We start from the raw sequence: 15140 nt of genomic DNA, 5'->3' as shown, positions 1-15140 counted from the left end.
CATTCAGTCAGTCGTCTCGGGAAGCATTGAATGCCGGCCTACTACGTGCCAAGCTTGTCCTAAAACAGTTCCTCCAGCCTGTTCAGGAGCAATTCAGACTCGATTTCTCTTCCCCAGCTAATAAGAAGAGTGGCTGCCATTAGTTTACATTCAGGAAACAGAACCCCCCCATGGGGCATTACGACTTGTCCGAGATCACCACTGAAGCTGCTACCGCCCCCATCCCCTTCACTGAAGGTTCAAGGCCTGGCTTTGAGCTCCAAAGACATCCCAGTAGAGGTGGGCCACCTGCCCGCCTGAGTTCCAGACCAGCAGGGCTGGCTGGGGCTGGGGGCCTCGAGACGGGCCCCCCTTCCCGGTAAAGGGCTGCTAGGGGCAGCTGAGGTCGTCGGTACAGTAGCGACTGCCACCACATCCGGGGGCTGGGCCGGCTGGGGCTGGGGAAGGAAGGAAGTCTGAGGCTGGAGTGAAAACCCAAACCACCACCTGGGGAAGCTGCTCAGAGCCCAGAGGGATGAGGGGTGAACAAGGCCACGTGGAGCTCACAGTTAGGCTCCTGTCAGTGTCACCTGATGGCCATCTGCCAACCTGCATCCTTCTTCAAGCGTTCCTAGGGCCCCGACAGGAGCCAGGTCCTACTCTGGGCACTGGGGCACAGCCCTTGACAACCCAGGGGGTGGGCCTTAGCATCGGGCACGTTGTACAGACCGTGCCGAGGGCCAGGGGTGTGCAGAGGGAGTCCCACAGGACTGGGTACAAATTCTGATGACCTTCTGGAGGCCCTGAGCAGCCCCCCGCTGGCACCCCATTTTCTGTAACTTGGTCTAACGATCCCACTTTTGGAGGGTGTCGTGAGGACCCAGTGAAATAGCACGTGAGGAACTTGGTGTGGCATCTGGTTCCCACTGGGTGCGTAACTGACCACTTGGGTCTGACCACCTTGGTGAGGGGAAGGGACTCCTCAGGGCTCCTCCCCGCATGGCGGGAGCTGTCCCTTCACCCTCCATGGTGGCTGAGGCTCTAGTAAGCCCAGGCCCACGTGGGGAGGACAGGCGAGGTGGGGAGTTAAGTACTCAGGATGAGCCCTCTGGCCTCCTACCACCCATCACACATGGGGGCTGGGGGTGGGGAGGGGGAGTCTCAAGCTGTCACATCATGTCATGTTTCTCAGGGCTCTGCCCCCAGGCTGCTGCTGAGGCCCCTGGGGAAGGAGTGTGCTTAGGAACAGAAAGGAGGGGCCCGGGGAGATTCGGTCCTGTGCCCCCATTTCCGGCCCTCCACCCACAACCCGCCCAAACCCTGGGCCCCTCTCTGGCACCCCCCCCCCCAACCCTACCACAAAACCCCAACCCATCATCCCCTCCCTGAGCTCCACCCAGCCCAGGCAGAACCCATTACCCCTCTCCTGAAGTCCCCGGTCCCCTGAGCCCCCTCAACAGTCAGCACCGCCACCCATCTTACTCCAAAGGGTTTATTGAGACAAGTTTCACATCCAAGTCCAGGGCAGAGGGGACGGGGCTTATAAACAGGAACCTTGAAGGGGGCCCGAGGGCTCAGGGTAGAACCCAAAAAAAGAGTGAAATAAATAGAGGAAGAGAGTGGAGGGCCAGGAGAGGAGACACAGACTATCACACAGTGATAACAACATGGGTGGGGGCGGGGCTCCATTAAAATCCCATTTATTTATACAGATATACAGGGAGTTGTGGGGGACCAGGGGGACCCCCTCCAGCCTCCATGCCCCAGGGAGGGGTGAGAGAAGGCCATCTCTCCCCCATGGGTGACCCCGTGGGGGCTGGGGGGTTGCCCTTGGAAGAGTGCTGGGGGAGGGAGGGGAGAGGGGTGGGCGCCTCCCCCGAGGGCATCACCTGATCCCCAGGCAGTTACTGGCCCTGGAGGCGCTGGGTAGTGTCTGGAAAGCTGTGTTGAGGGAACTGGAGGAGAGGGTGGTGGACTGGGGCTAGCTTCTGGGGTGGACCAGGCCGGGCGCTCCCCGCTGAGGAGGACCAGGGTCCAGCTGGTGCCATGGCTTCCCAGGGGACCCAGAGCGGGGGCGCCTGGGGCTCTTCCCGGCACAGCTACCACCCAGGTCTGGGAAGAAGGAGGGGGGATCGGGGGTTCAAAGAGAGAACCTGGCACCTTCTGGCGTCTTGGAAAAGCTGATCCCCAAGGACACCCAGCCCTGGCTGTGCTGCACCCAAGAAAGCAGCTCAGATACCAGGACTGGGTGTCTGGGTGCAGAGAGGAAACTCCTCGGGGACGTCCGGGAGGGTAAGTCCTGAAGGAGGCTGCCCCCCAGGATGCTCGGGGAAGGGGAGGCTGTGGGGGATGGCCTCCCAGGGAAAGGGGCATTAGCACCACCAGGTTCCAAGGCAGGCGGGAAGAGGCCGGGCCTCCGGGCCTCCGCCGAGGCTGGGAGTCGCCTGAGGGAGACAGAAGGGAGGGGAGACTGGAGCATGACACCCCGGGTACGAGAGATCGGGCCACCTCCGTCCCCTCTCTCGACGCCCAGGGCTTTCCACCTTGGGAACGTGGCCCCCTCCTGAAGTGCCAGGCAAAGGGATACATCTGAGGTCCGTCCCGTCAGGGGTGAGGACGCAGAGGGTTTCTAGAAGCCCCCCCAGACCAAGCCTCCCTCCTGTCCGGCCTCTCACCTCAGTCCTACCTGCCTGGCCCCGCTCCCCAGCTGCGGTGGAGGCCAGGGCGGGGCCAGGTGGGCATCATACGAAGACCTTGGCCAGGGCGTCGGCGCCTGCGCTGGCAATGAGGGCCTTGCTGGGGTGGCACGCGACAGCGTGGATGGCCTCCTCGTGCTTCTTGCGGTGGGCCGTGATCTCCTGCACGCATGTTTTGTTGTCCAGGCTCCACAGACGCAGGGAGCAGTCATGGCCTGCGCGGGTGTGGGAGCAGAGAGCACTGTCCCCCAGCAGGTACCCCGGCTTCCCCGAACCTCCCCCACTGGAGGAGCCTCAACAATGGGGGGGGGTCTCCATCCTCTTGTCCCCCACCTCTGCCGGCCACCTCCTGACGCTCAGCCCAAAGGAGAATGCTTTTATCCCAGCTGGCCGTCCACCCATTAGTTCCCAAGTGTTCACCGGGCACCTGCGTACCAGGCCCCAGGGACACAGTGAACGTCCTGGGCAAAGCTGCCCACCCAGTGCTGTTGACGTTCCAACGTGGGCCCCGGTAAATGAGAAAACAGGAGGAGCAATGCCAGGCGGACAGCAGCACCGGCACAAGCCGGTCACCGTGATGACAGAAGGGCCACGGGGGTATGCGGAGGAACAGCAGGGGTGGCCAGGGGACGGGCAGGAGGCGGGTACGGCTGCAGCAGCCTGAGCAGGAGCATGGAGAGGAGGCCAGAGAGGGTGGAGCGGACAGGGCCGGGCCCTGGGGCAAGAGCCCCCTTCAGAGACGGCCCGAATTCTGCGTCTGAAGGACCAGGCTGGTGGTGGCGGAGGCTGGCTCGATGTGTCCCTTATATACGGAGGACCTGGGCCCTGTCCCAAATCCTCTCTGCCCTGGGCTTGACCTCCCTGACACCCCCTCTACCGGCACCTGCAGGCACAGCTGCTACCGTCACCAGGCAAAGACCCAGCCACGATGGGACCAGGCCCGTCCACGTGCTCTCCCACGCCCTCTGTGTGCTCGCTTGCAACCTCCCACATACTGACAGTGGGGAGCAGAGGTGAGCGGAAGGAGGCCCCTCGCCCATGGCACTCCTGATGGCCCGGCACACGCTTCACCTCCCTTCCCCGTCTGCCCACGTCGCACCTCATCCTTCTGAGGCACAGCCCCGTGGTGGCCGGGCCCCAGTGCCCTTATCCACGGAGCACGTGGCTCCAAATGCTAACAATCCTGTGGGGACTGAGAGCCAGACACACTCGGACTTGTTCCTGCAGCCAACCCACCACGCTCGACCAAATCACGGAACCTCCACGAGCCCGTTTCCGCATCTGCACGCGGGTATAACATACCCTGCCGACAGCGTGATCTGGATGAAGCGGGAAGACGCACGCAAAAGCTTCCAGTGGGCTGAGCGTGCGTGGTCTCTGCCGGGAGGCTCCCTGTCCCTGCCCCCCTGCGGGAGGGGGCCCCAGAATACGCCCTCGTGACCAGTGCCCGTGTCTCTTCCTCTTCGGCTCCCACACACCCTTGCTCCTTAGGAGCCAGGAGAGCCCCCACTTACTTCCCGACATCAGGAACACGCCGTTGGGGTCCACGGCTAGGCAGGTGACCGCGTCCAGGTGGGCAACCATAGAGTGCACGGATTTCCCTGAGAGGAGAGAGGGTGGGCGGCAGGTTACTTTCCCTTGGCGGGGAAGGTCAAGGGCCCGACGGGACAACGTGAGCACGAGTGAGCGGGGACCAGGAAGGCTGGGCCTCACCTGTCCGGCTGTCCAGGAAGCGGATGCCTCTGTCGTCGTGGGCGGTGATGGTGAGGGGCTGGTTTGGGTGACTCACCACCTGGTTGATCTGGGTTGGGCCTGGAAGGAGAGGAGGAGAGGGAAGGATGTTGGGGAAATCAGGGAGACCAGGACAAAGACCAGAGGAAGAGAACCACGGCTCCACGGCCCTGCTGTCTGCTCAGCTGGCCGGGGGCCTGGGCTCCCAGGCCTCTCCCTTCCCTGGGCCACAGTGCTTCATCCGTAAGACGCCTGGGGTGCCACAGGATGGGTACGAGCCACCCATAAGGGCCATGCATTCTGCCAAGAGGCTTGGCGGGCGAGTTCCTGATGATCTCTGTCCCCTCAGCCCTCCTGAGAGCCAGGCAGCTGCTGGGACCTTATCTCCTTCCTACCCAGAGCCCCCGAGGAGGTAGGGGAGACATCTTCTGCTGATGAGACACCGGCTCAGCAGAGCCACAGGAGGAAGCGGGGCCCTGGAGGCATTCAGATACCAGCCCCTGTCCCTGAAGCCCCTCTTACCACTGTTCCCCCGGGATTCCAACGAGAGGAGGGCACTGCCAGCCTCCAGGTCGTACAAGACGGTGTCGCCAGAGCGGAAGGAGGCCACGATGTGGGCGGGCTCGGTGCTGGTGAAGGCCACTGAGGTGGGGATCCCATGATCTGAGGGCACAGGGAAGGGAGGGCTGCTTAACAGACCTGGTCCTGCCCTGGGGCTGCGGGACGGGACTTGGGAAGCCTGGGCCCCTCGTGGGGAGGCATGTTCCTCTGTGACGTGTTCCCACGCCCACCCCGCGCCCAGCCCTGCTCCCCCGACTCACCGCTGGCTGTGAGGAAGGTACAGAGGCAGGTTGGGCTGCTGCTGCTCGGGTCCCAGATGCGGATGGTGCCGTCAGCAGAGCAGGAGGCCAGGCGCTGGGAGGTGGGGCTGAAGGCTAGGCCCCATACAGCGTCCCCGTGGCCCTCCAGCACATGGCTCAGCACACTCGGGTCTAGACCCAGCGGAGGAAGGAAACAAGCTAGGTCAGGGCCAGCGGCCCCACCCCAGACAGCTTCAGGGCACCGACCCCTGCTGAGAGCCAGGCTGCCCGGCTTAGCCGCCCATTCACCCAGCTCTACCCAGACTCCTCCTGCCCTCGGAGCCGTCACCGCTGGAACCTGCCGCAGCGGCCGCGCACACTCTGACCACTGGCTCTGAACAGAAGCTCCAGAGGGCAGGGATTCCCTTGCCACGCCTGCAGGGCCCACCATAGTGCCTGGCACAGATGAGCGCTCAATACACAAGTTTTAGGACCTGGTGAAGGGGAACAATGGTGAAGGAGCATTGGTCCTCCTTGGTGAAGGAACAATGGTGGCTCTGTGGCCCCAAGACCCTCTGCAGCTTGGGACTCGTGAGTCGTGCCCCACTCTGCCTGCCTTGGCTCCTCGCCCCCAGGGCACACGCCCCGCCCAGTCTCTCCAAAGCCCTCTGGTCCTTCCCACCTCTGCCTCCCCCGTCACTCAAGTCCACACGGCGTGCTCTGGTCAGGCCCTGCTGACCCCCAACGCGTGGCAGCTCGCATGGCCCAGAGCACAGACTACCTGGGACTGACCCTTGACCTTTTACGGGGTGGGACTGTTCTTGGGAAGACACAGACCTCTAAACTCTACCACCACAAGGCAGTAAAGAGCCACGCGTGCGACCAAGAAAGTTATCGGAAGAGGCATCAGAAGGAGGGGGACGTACAATAAATAGCAGTGCGGTCACTTTTCCACTTAACTCTTAAAGGGGTGCCAAGGATCAAGTGCAGACTTCCTACAGCCTGGCCCAACTAACTTGTCCCCTGTCACCTGCTCCACTTCTCACCGACTGCCTGCACTCGGCCACAGGAAGACACCGGCAGGGCCTACCAAGCCCCTGCATGGGCCGGTCCCCGGCCCCGGTGTGGATTCCGAGTCCGCTCACCTGCCAGCTCCTCTAGGAAGCGGCCCCCCAACGCCACCGCTTTCCTGCCTCGGCCCATCTGACCCTCGTCACAGGCTGAACACGAGGCTCCAGGCTCACCCGGGCTGGGGGCACACGGTGTGCCCCCCGCCGCCCCCCGGGCCCCGCATCGCTAGGCACGGGTGGGCACTGAGGGAACGAGGAGGCTCCGGTGGACAAGGGGGGTGGGAGCCAGAGGAGGGAGCCGTCCTCACCGTAGCCGTCATAGGGATCCACGTTGAGGTCCGGAATCTTCCAGCTGTGGATGCGGGCATCGGCCCCGCCGCTGTAGCAGTACTCGCTGTTGCTGCCCATGGCTACTGCCAACACAGGGCCCCTAAAAGGTACGAAAGTGGCAAAGGAGAAATGAAAAACTCAGCCTCAGCCCTCCTCCGGCCCCCTCCATGGGATCTTGAGGTCCTCTGCTAGATTTTTCGAGGACGGCCAAGAGGAATCCGGCCTCTGGGGCTCCGGGGCTCCGGTGGTGCCCCCGGACCGGCCTGCCCCTAGCTCCCCACACCCATCTCCTCCTCCGAAGGCTGCGCCCAGAACCGGCCGTGGGAGCGCCGTGTCTGCACAGCACCGGGAGCAAGGGGGTGTGTGTGCAGAGGGCCGGGGCCAGACCGCCTGTGGGGGCGCTTCCCCACCTGTGAGCCCGGAAGGCGTGGATAGGCTCCACATCCAGCGCGGCGTTCCTGGGGGAGGCAGAGGAGCCGGATGTCACCCAGAGCCCCTCCCCTCCGCCCCCCCAACCCGGGGTTGCCGCCCTCACTTCTTGGCCGTGACAGCTTTCTGCAGGTTCCAGAGCTTGAGCGTGCCGTCCTCAGAGGCGGTGAGCAGGGCGGCCTGGCTGTGGTGGAAAGCCAGGGAGCGCACGCCGTCGTAGTGTGAGCGCAGGGTGAACTTGGGGTTCCACGTCTTCTTAAAGGCATCTTTGCTGTCAGAGAGCTGGGGTAGGGGGAGGTGCCTCAGCGTCCCCACGGTCCCGCAGACACGGACTGACATCCAGGAGGCCAAGGACCGGTCCCTCCCCCACCCAGACCCACAGAGGGGGCTTCGGGAAAGCAGTCAAGTCAGTTTGCCCCGAGGTGCCAGGTCCCTGAACTCTGAGTACCCGAGCAGCCTGACCGCCTCTGTGGGGGTCAGTGTGGCTTTCCTAAGGTGTCAAGAGAGCAGGACTTAACCAGATGAGGGGAGGGGACTGAGGGAGGACACTGCATGAACAAAGTCCCTGAGGCTGCAGGCCAGATCTAGAGCCTGAGGGGAGGCCTGAGTTGTAGAAAGCAAGGGAGAGAGTGGCAGGAGCTGGGGCTGGAGCCACTTCTAGGAACCCGTATCTCATCTGAAGTGAAACAGGGAGCCATGGAAGGGTTTAGAGCAGGGAAATGACACGGATTGGACGTAGGAAGATACGAGTGGCTGCAGGGGCCAGGGGGCCCTGAGAGAAGCCTCTCAGGCAAAGAGAGGGCACAGAGACCACATGCTGGGGAGCGGAAATGGGGACAGGCATGCACAGAAGGGAGAGACTGGGGAGCAGAATCAACAGGTCGCTGGGGGAGTCCCAGAGACCCTGCAGGTGCCCTGGTGGATGGTGGTGTCACTCTCTGAGCGGGGGACCCAGGGGCAGCCCATGGGGAAGGAGGATGAGCAGACTGTCAGGCGAGATGCCATGTCCTGCCCCAACACGGGCTCCACAGCTGATAAAGCCCTCGGTCTGGGCTCTATCCCCAAAGGTCCCCACTGCAGCTGTCACCAATGCCCTCGTACTTTAGGGCCCGAGGCTCCGCCACTGTGTGGTTACCCCCTCACAGGCACACACGCCTGCTCGAAGCCTCTACTTCGGCCCCCCTTCCTGGCATCTCACAGCAGGGCCCACAACCCTGCTGGGGAACCAACCGCTCGAGATCCTGCTAAAAGCTGTGGTGAACGTTCCTGGGGGAAATGTGCACGTGCACCCGATGCAGAGACCAGAGGGCCAGAGGCCCATCTGTGGGTCTGGGGCTCAGAACACCGGCCCTAAAGGCCTCCCTGTCACCCCGGCCCGCCTGCCTACCAGGCCCCATCCACGCCTGGTTTTTTTGGTTTCTGGCTGTCAAGTTCAGCTCAATTCCTATCTCCTGCACAAGTCCGCTTCCCCACGCTGTGCCAACCCAGAGCCCCCTTCCCCTTCTGATGCCGTCCTGCCCTGCCGCCAGCCCATCTGGGGCCTGGATGTGAGGGGCACGTAGGCCAGGGGTGGGAGGGAGCACTGCCTACAGGAGATGGCAGGGGCCGAGGTGTCTTCCAGACCCTGTGCCTCGGCGACCCTGTCAAGCCCCGTGCCGAGTACATGTCCGCACCCCTCTGTACAACAGGTGAGCTGCTGAATGACCTCACAGCGTCCTCCCGCTAAGGGACCCAGCGCAGGCCAGGCACCCGGTCAGAGCTCAGCAAGAGTGGGCACAGTGCGGGATGCCCAATGAGGGCCTGCGGGGGGTAGGGCACCCCAAGAACTTACATCACAGCTGAGGTCGTTGTCGTTGGTGACGGTGAGATCTGCCAAGTCCCCCAGGCTCACCTCCCCGCCCCCGATAGTGTCCATGATGAAAACGTCTGAGGAGAAGCCAAAGGAACCTGGTAGGGGGAGGGGAGGGAAGGGGCGGAGAGGGGCAGGGAGAGAGAAAGAAAGACAGAAAGAGGCAGAGAGGGAGATAAGGAGTCAGAAAGAGACAGGGAGAGGACGAGATCAAGAATCACAGCTGGAAAGAAAGAGACAGGGAGAGACAGACAGGGCAGGACAGACAAAAAAAGAGGGAGACAGACAGACAGACAAACTTTTGGGACAGGGAGGCTGCAGACTAGAGGCCAGGGCTTCGACCCTGAGGACACAGAAGCCCTGGGCTTAGCTCTGCAGCCCCCCTCTGCTATGGACCCCGGGGGACTGGGCCGGGGGGGAGGGGCCGCTTACCTTCGTGTGGCCGGGGCTGGGGTGTGCCAGGAGGGGGACCGGTTACTTTAGGGGGCAGCCCATCCACATCCCGAAGGTCGGCCAAAATTCCCTGGAGTTTGACCCGCCGGCTTTCTGCAGGGACAAAGCACAGGGCTGGAGCCCGTGTTCCGGTTCACCTTAGCCACCGGAGGCCTCTCCTGCCAACGTGAGGTAGCCGGAAAGTCCTGACCAGGGGGCGCCAGGGCTCGAAGCGGGAGTGGGGTCAGGCAGAGGAGGCGCACTGAGCTAGGATGCTCTGTGGTGCCAGCCTTGCAGGGAACTCAGTCCCCGGCCATCCTGTGTGACGGCCGAGGGCCTCGTGGCTCGGGGTCACAGAACAGGAGAATGCAGCCCTGCCCTGCCTGCCTCTGCCTGCCAGGTCCTCGTCCTGTTCCCTCCCCGAGGTCCAAGAACTAGACGCTTGCGCGGAGGGCCAGAGGCCCCGTTCCGGGAAGAGCCGGGCCCGCCTGCGTCCCCACAGGGATTTTCCAGGGAAGGGGTGAGGGCCCGGCCGCCACGGCGTGGGGCTCCTGCTCTCCTCGGCCACCCTCCTCTCAGGAAGCGTATCCGTCCGGTGGAGACCCTGGGGCAGGAAGCAGCTGTGGGCGGCCGCGTGTGCCCCTACCTCGCCTGGTGAGGACGGCTGGCCAGAAAACCCTCAGCTTACCCAACTCGTGGTGGGTCCCCTCTGCGGCACATCGTCGAGGGTCCGGAGAGCCCTCCCCATCCTCTCCCGAGCCCAAGAAATCGAACTCGTTGATGGCATCTTCAGAGTCATCCTCCTCGTCCTCGTCCTCCATTTCAGGCACCAGGGCCTTGGAGGGCAGCTGGGCATGGAGGAAACCAGACGGGTCAGGAGGCTCCCGCCCGCAGCGCGAGCCCAAGCCCAGGCCCGCCGCGCCTCCAGGAACCAGCTGGCCCTGCCTGGAACACAGCTCCACCTCCCTCCCCTCCTGCCCTTCCCAGGGGCGGGACGCGCTTTGGTGGCAGCGCTCCCCCTGCTGGCAGCCTTCAGGGGCCGAGGCGGCCCCACAGCTCGGAAGTCTCTTCCTCCTCCCGGCCACCCCACCCCTGCCCCCACCTGTGATCCCCTCACAGGCCCCACCCTCCCCTTCCGCAAGCCTGTATGGAGGGGGTGGGGAGAGGCAGACAGCAAAGGCCGCCGCAGGGCAGAGGGGAGAGACGTATGTGCCTACGTGTGTAAGCGAGTGTGCGGAGATGCACGATTTGAGTGGCACGGACGCGCGGGGGTGACGGTGGCAAAGGCTTATCGAACTCCGTGCCAGCCTCTACGCGTTCTTCAGCGCACCAAGCGAGCTTCACCCGTGTGACTTCACAACCTTGTGAAGAGTTGGCATCGCTGTGCTTATTCCCATACTACAGATGAGGAAACCGAGGCTGAGCAGCGAAGCCCCGCATCCCAGGTCCCCGGTCCAAGCCGTTCTCGAGACGCTGAGGCGGCTCTGGACCGGAAGATCACCGAGGGTCCTCCGAGTCTCCCTTCCATCTTGCTGGGTGGGCTGAGGCTCCGTAGCGCGCGCCACCTTAGACCAAGAGCGCACAGCACCGTCCCCCCGCCCAGAGGAGCAGGATGCCAGGCAGGCGAGGTCTTCCGCAGGGTCACGACCAAACCCTCTCGTGTTCCTCCCTCCGCAAGCTCGGACCCCATCCCAGACGTGGGACTTCGGAGCAGCACGGCGCCCGCATTTCCCCACGCGGCCCGGCCTTCCACAGGGACACCCGCATCCGATCCTTCACCCTCCTGCGGTGCCCGCGTCACCACGTCGTACACAAAGTGCCGTCCGGGGGCTGTGTGCGCGCAACCCCCACGGCTGCCTGAAACGACTCAGGGGGGTTCCAGGATTTTCAACGACAGTTCGGGTCTCTCTCTGACTTCTTCTCTAGGTGCTGGTGTCAGAGCATACCCCGGCCCGGCACGGGGACTCTGGCGACCACCGGCTTCAAACACCACCCCTTTCGGGGAATCTTGTCCCTCCCAAGTGTCCCCGGACTGGACCAAGTCCGGGCACTCACAAGGCCAGCCTCAGTCAGACCGCAGGCTCCTCGAGGGTGTGGCTGACCCCCCCACCCCCGCCCCCACGCAGGCCCAGCACTCCAAGCCGGCACAGCAGGCTATGAATCCGTGGAGTCACAATCGCTCAGGCGTCCGTGAGGCGCCAGCCACTGGCCTGTGTGGGAGGACCAGAGGGACGGGACGCGGCGACCTCCTCCTCCTTCCCTCAAGGATTGGCCAGCGTGCCCAGAGAGGCCCCAGTGGGGCCAGGGCTCTGCAAAAGCATGGAAGCGTAAACAGGCGTTCTCCAGGGCCCACGACACAGGTGTCCCGTGCAGTTCTGTTCTGCCCACCGTGCCCAGCGCTGCGAATACTGCCACCACCGAGCACCGGGTGCGGCCAGCCCCAGCGTAGCCAAGGACTCCACAGGCACGAGTTCACGTTAAAGAAATCCTCAACAACCCAGAGACAGAGACGGTGAGCCCCCGAAACTGCCGCTAACACAAAGAGAATCACATGCCCGAAGGCACACAGCCAGGCCAGTGGCTGCTGCGGGAGCCTTAGAGGTCTTTGGAAGAACAGTCTGGTCACTAAAGGTCTCCTGGGTGAGAGGGCGGGCCCGGGGAGGCGCGAGACCCCTGTCTGATGAGCCTCCCCCGCAGGGCCCGCAGGACAAGTGCGGGGACAGACACAAAAGCCCGAGGGAGTGTAAGTCAGCGATGATCTCTGCTGGGAGGAGCAGAGAGGAGCGGGCAGGCCTCCCAGAGGAGGATGAGGTAAGAGCTGAAAAAGGAGTGAAAATCCCAAGAGGCACACAAGAGACCACGAACAGGATCAGAGGCCCCAGCCTCGGAGACATCCTGATTCTCCTGGAACCCAGCTGCAGCGTCCTGGCTCTGTGCGTTCCCCAAGCGCCTACGCTAGGCGGGACCCTGTGCTGAGCCGCACCGGGGACCCCGGAGACAGAGCTGTGGCAAGGACAGACGTGGTCCCACACAGACGTGGGGACACCAGACAGGGAGGACCCAGAGCGGTCCGGGTCCAGATGGCTCCGCCCCTGCCGAGGGAAGGGGAGGAAGGGCCGGTGAGAGGTCAGAGAAGGTGGCGTGGAGGGGCGGCGGAGGAGGGGCGCCAAGGTGAGGCCGAAGGAGGCAGAGAAGGGCTCTGATGGGAAGGCCCCACACAGGCCCCCTTCGTGCAGCCCGCATGGCAGCACGTCCCTTGGCACAGGACTGCTTACCAGCCCCCCACCGGCTGCCGGCTCCCCACGCCAGGGACCGGACCTCTCTCTCCATGTCGCCGCTGCTAGAGCAGAGCTAGGTCCGCACAGGCCCAAAGCGAGGTTTTTTTTTACTGGACAGGTGAGGTGAGCCCACGTCACGCCTGGGGACGGTGCCACTGAAACGGCAGGAACACGGTGGCTCTGCCAGTCGAGGCGCAGGGGTCAAATGGGGCGAGGGCCATTATCTTGAAGCCAAGCTGAGATCTGGACTCTGGCCTGCGGGGGGCGCCCCTGGGCCTCGGTCTCGACCAAGGGCGGGATGGACGCTCAAAACTACCAAGGCCCCCACGGATGCCCCAACCTGGCCCCGGGCTGACTGCAGCGGCCATCCACGCCGGGGGCTGGGTGCTGGGAAGAGAAGAGCGGGAGGACACACGCTTGCGAGCACACGAAGTCCCCGCCTGGTAGTGCTCACAGTCTATCGAGGGAGAAGACAGAGAGCCACGTGGTGCGGGTGATGGAGGTCAGACTAGCCCAAGGGACAGAGCGCGCGGAGAGGGCAGCGTGTGGCTGGCCCAGTCTGGAGAGTTGAAGCCTCTCGGAGCTGAAGAAAGGATGGGAGGAGACGGGTGGGGGAAGACGAGGCCCCGACAGGTTACCGAGGCAGGGGCGTGGCCAGAGACACGGCCCCAAGAGGACCCGGGGGGGGGGGGCACTGTGCCGCCGGCACACAAAGCGGGGGGGCCCTCCCGGGGGAGGGGATGGGGCGGGGAGCGCACCTTCACCCGCTGTTTCTTGTGCTGCACACTGTCCAACTCGTCGTCCTCGTCACTGTCCTCGTCCTCACAGCTCTGCAGGAAGGGGATCTGCTCCAGCACCGAGCCGCTCAGGCGCTCTTTGCCATCTTTGCCTGCCGCGTTCCTGCCCACGACAGGGGGGCAGGGGGGGCATTAGTCCCGCCAGGTGGCAAAGCTCAGAGGTGGCCAGAGCCTGGCCCCGGCGCTCAAGGGGGCTGAAACCACCATGATCACACACGGGGCTCCAATCGCAGCCTCTGACCAACAGACACTCACCCCACCCCGACACCTTCACGTGCCGGGTCAGGAGAGTGGGCCGAGGAAGTGTCGCTGACTCAGCAGCCCCTGTTCCCACGGCCCGGGCAAACCACAGGCGCGGATCAGGCAAGCGGCAGACGCGCCCGGCGGGAAAGAGGAACCGGTCACTCTGAAAACGCCCGGGGCCCCGTGGGCGGCCCAGCCGTCAACGCACCTGCACCCTCCCGACTGACAGATGGCCTCCCGTTTCCACTCCTGGTCAGCCGTCTGATGCCTCCAAGCGGATAACGGGTTTTAACAAAAGGGTTATTTGCCCAAACCTGACTCCAGGGCAGAAAAGTGGGTGGAATTCAAAGTTCAGATAAACACAAACATCCTCCTTTATGGCCACGGGGCCAATGCCCCGGGGAGTTCCTGCCAACTGCCCAGGTCTACGGTCACTGCCCACCCGGAGGACAGATCTTTCCTCCGGGCTGCCAAATCCGGCACCTCGTCCTGGCCGCATGGTGTGCGGCCTCCCAGCAGAGCATCTCTGGAGTTTCCTTCGGCAACACGGCTGCACCGGCCCAGCCTCCTCGGCTGCTGCCTCTGGCCTGCCAACCCCGCCCGCATGCTGGTGAACTAGAGGGGAGTTCGGAGTCCAGCCCCCGCCCCCCCCACCCGATCTCCAGGCTGGCCACGCGTCACCTGCCCTGGGGGCCGCCCGGCCGCAGACCCCGCCCGCCCTCGATGGCCCCCGCGACGCTCCTTCCACTCGTCTCCCCCGTCGCGGCCAACGCGGCTCCCGGTTGCTTGGCCCGAACCCCAGAGCCACCCCCTGGTTTCCCTCCCCTCCCCGACATCCGCTCCTTCCAAAAGAAAACCCACGGAGAGGCTGGCCGCTTGGCGCGCCCTCCGCTTCTCGCCAGGACACGGCAGGAGGCTCCCAGCCGCGCTCGGCTCCTGCCCTCCAGCCCTTCCTCCGCGAGGCCGACCAGCACGCCGGATTGTGTCACACCCCCGCTCGAAACCACGGGCTTCCCACAACCCGCCGAGAAGAATCCAAACTCCCTATCGTGGCCGGTACAGCCCCATTTCATCTCACTCCTGAGATTTCAACCTCACCACAGACCACAGCCCCACACGCTCACTCCCTGCAGCCACACGGGCCTGGCCGCGGGTTCCTCAACATGCCAAGTCTCGGGACCCTGACGGTCGCTGTTCCCGTGGGCGGCTTACTCCATCTCCTGCGGTTCTCTGCCCAGATGTCACCCCGTGAAGAGGCCCCCCGCCGCCCATTCAAAGCAGGGCCACTGCCTATCACTCTTCCTTCTTCCCCTTCTGCACAGCACTGAACGTCACCAAATGCTGAGGGACAACTACCAGGGAGACGACGAACAAGTGAGAGCTCCCCAGGGCGGTGGCCGTGTATTCTGCTCCCCACCGGGGGCTGGGGGTGCCACCCAGGCTCTGCCTTCAGCTGCTGCCCCACGTGCTGGGCGGTTTAAGGCCCGAGCCTCAGAAGAAGCGCCG

At 64.1% G+C, this 15140-nt stretch overlaps 1 protein-coding gene across 7 annotated transcripts in view; it reads right to left on the bottom strand.

The window, feature by feature from the left end:
* Nucleotides 1-1455: 1455 nt before the first annotated feature.
* The window catches only part of STRN4 (striatin 4), a 26470-nt gene continuing 12785 nt past the window's right edge, over nt 1456-15140 (bottom strand). For 4 of the 7 annotated variants that reach the window (XM_023245655.2, XM_023245659.2, XM_023245660.2 and 1 more), the window contains 13 exons: nt 13353-13494; nt 10005-10164; nt 9317-9451; nt 8867-8982; nt 7142-7317; nt 7017-7064; nt 6585-6706; nt 5228-5398; nt 4929-5069; nt 4389-4487; nt 4190-4276; nt 2655-2890; nt 1456-2423 (listed from right to left, as the gene is read on the bottom strand). In XM_023245655.2, the coding sequence (XP_023101423.2) occupies nt 2721-2890; nt 4190-4276; nt 4389-4487; nt 4929-5069; nt 5228-5398; nt 6585-6706; nt 7017-7064; nt 7142-7317; nt 8867-8982; nt 9317-9451; nt 10005-10164; nt 13353-13494 (1567 nt within the window). In that variant the 3' untranslated portion in view covers nt 1456-2423; nt 2655-2720. The remainder of the gene's footprint in view (nt 2424-2654; nt 2891-4189; nt 4277-4388; nt 4488-4928; nt 5070-5227; nt 5399-6584; nt 6707-7016; nt 7065-7141; nt 7318-8866; nt 8983-9316; nt 9452-10004; nt 10165-13352; nt 13495-15140) is intronic. The other 3 variants (XM_023245657.2, XM_023245656.2, XM_023245658.2) reach the window with 3 other exon arrangements.

This window comes from Felis catus, chromosome E2 (genome assembly GCF_018350175.1).
Source record: "Felis catus isolate Fca126 chromosome E2, F.catus_Fca126_mat1.0, whole genome shotgun sequence".
Taxonomy (NCBI): Eukaryota; Metazoa; Chordata; class Mammalia; order Carnivora; family Felidae; genus Felis; species Felis catus.
The sequence above is the reverse complement of the archived record's forward strand: the minus strand, read 5'-3'. Positions and strand labels throughout refer to the sequence as shown.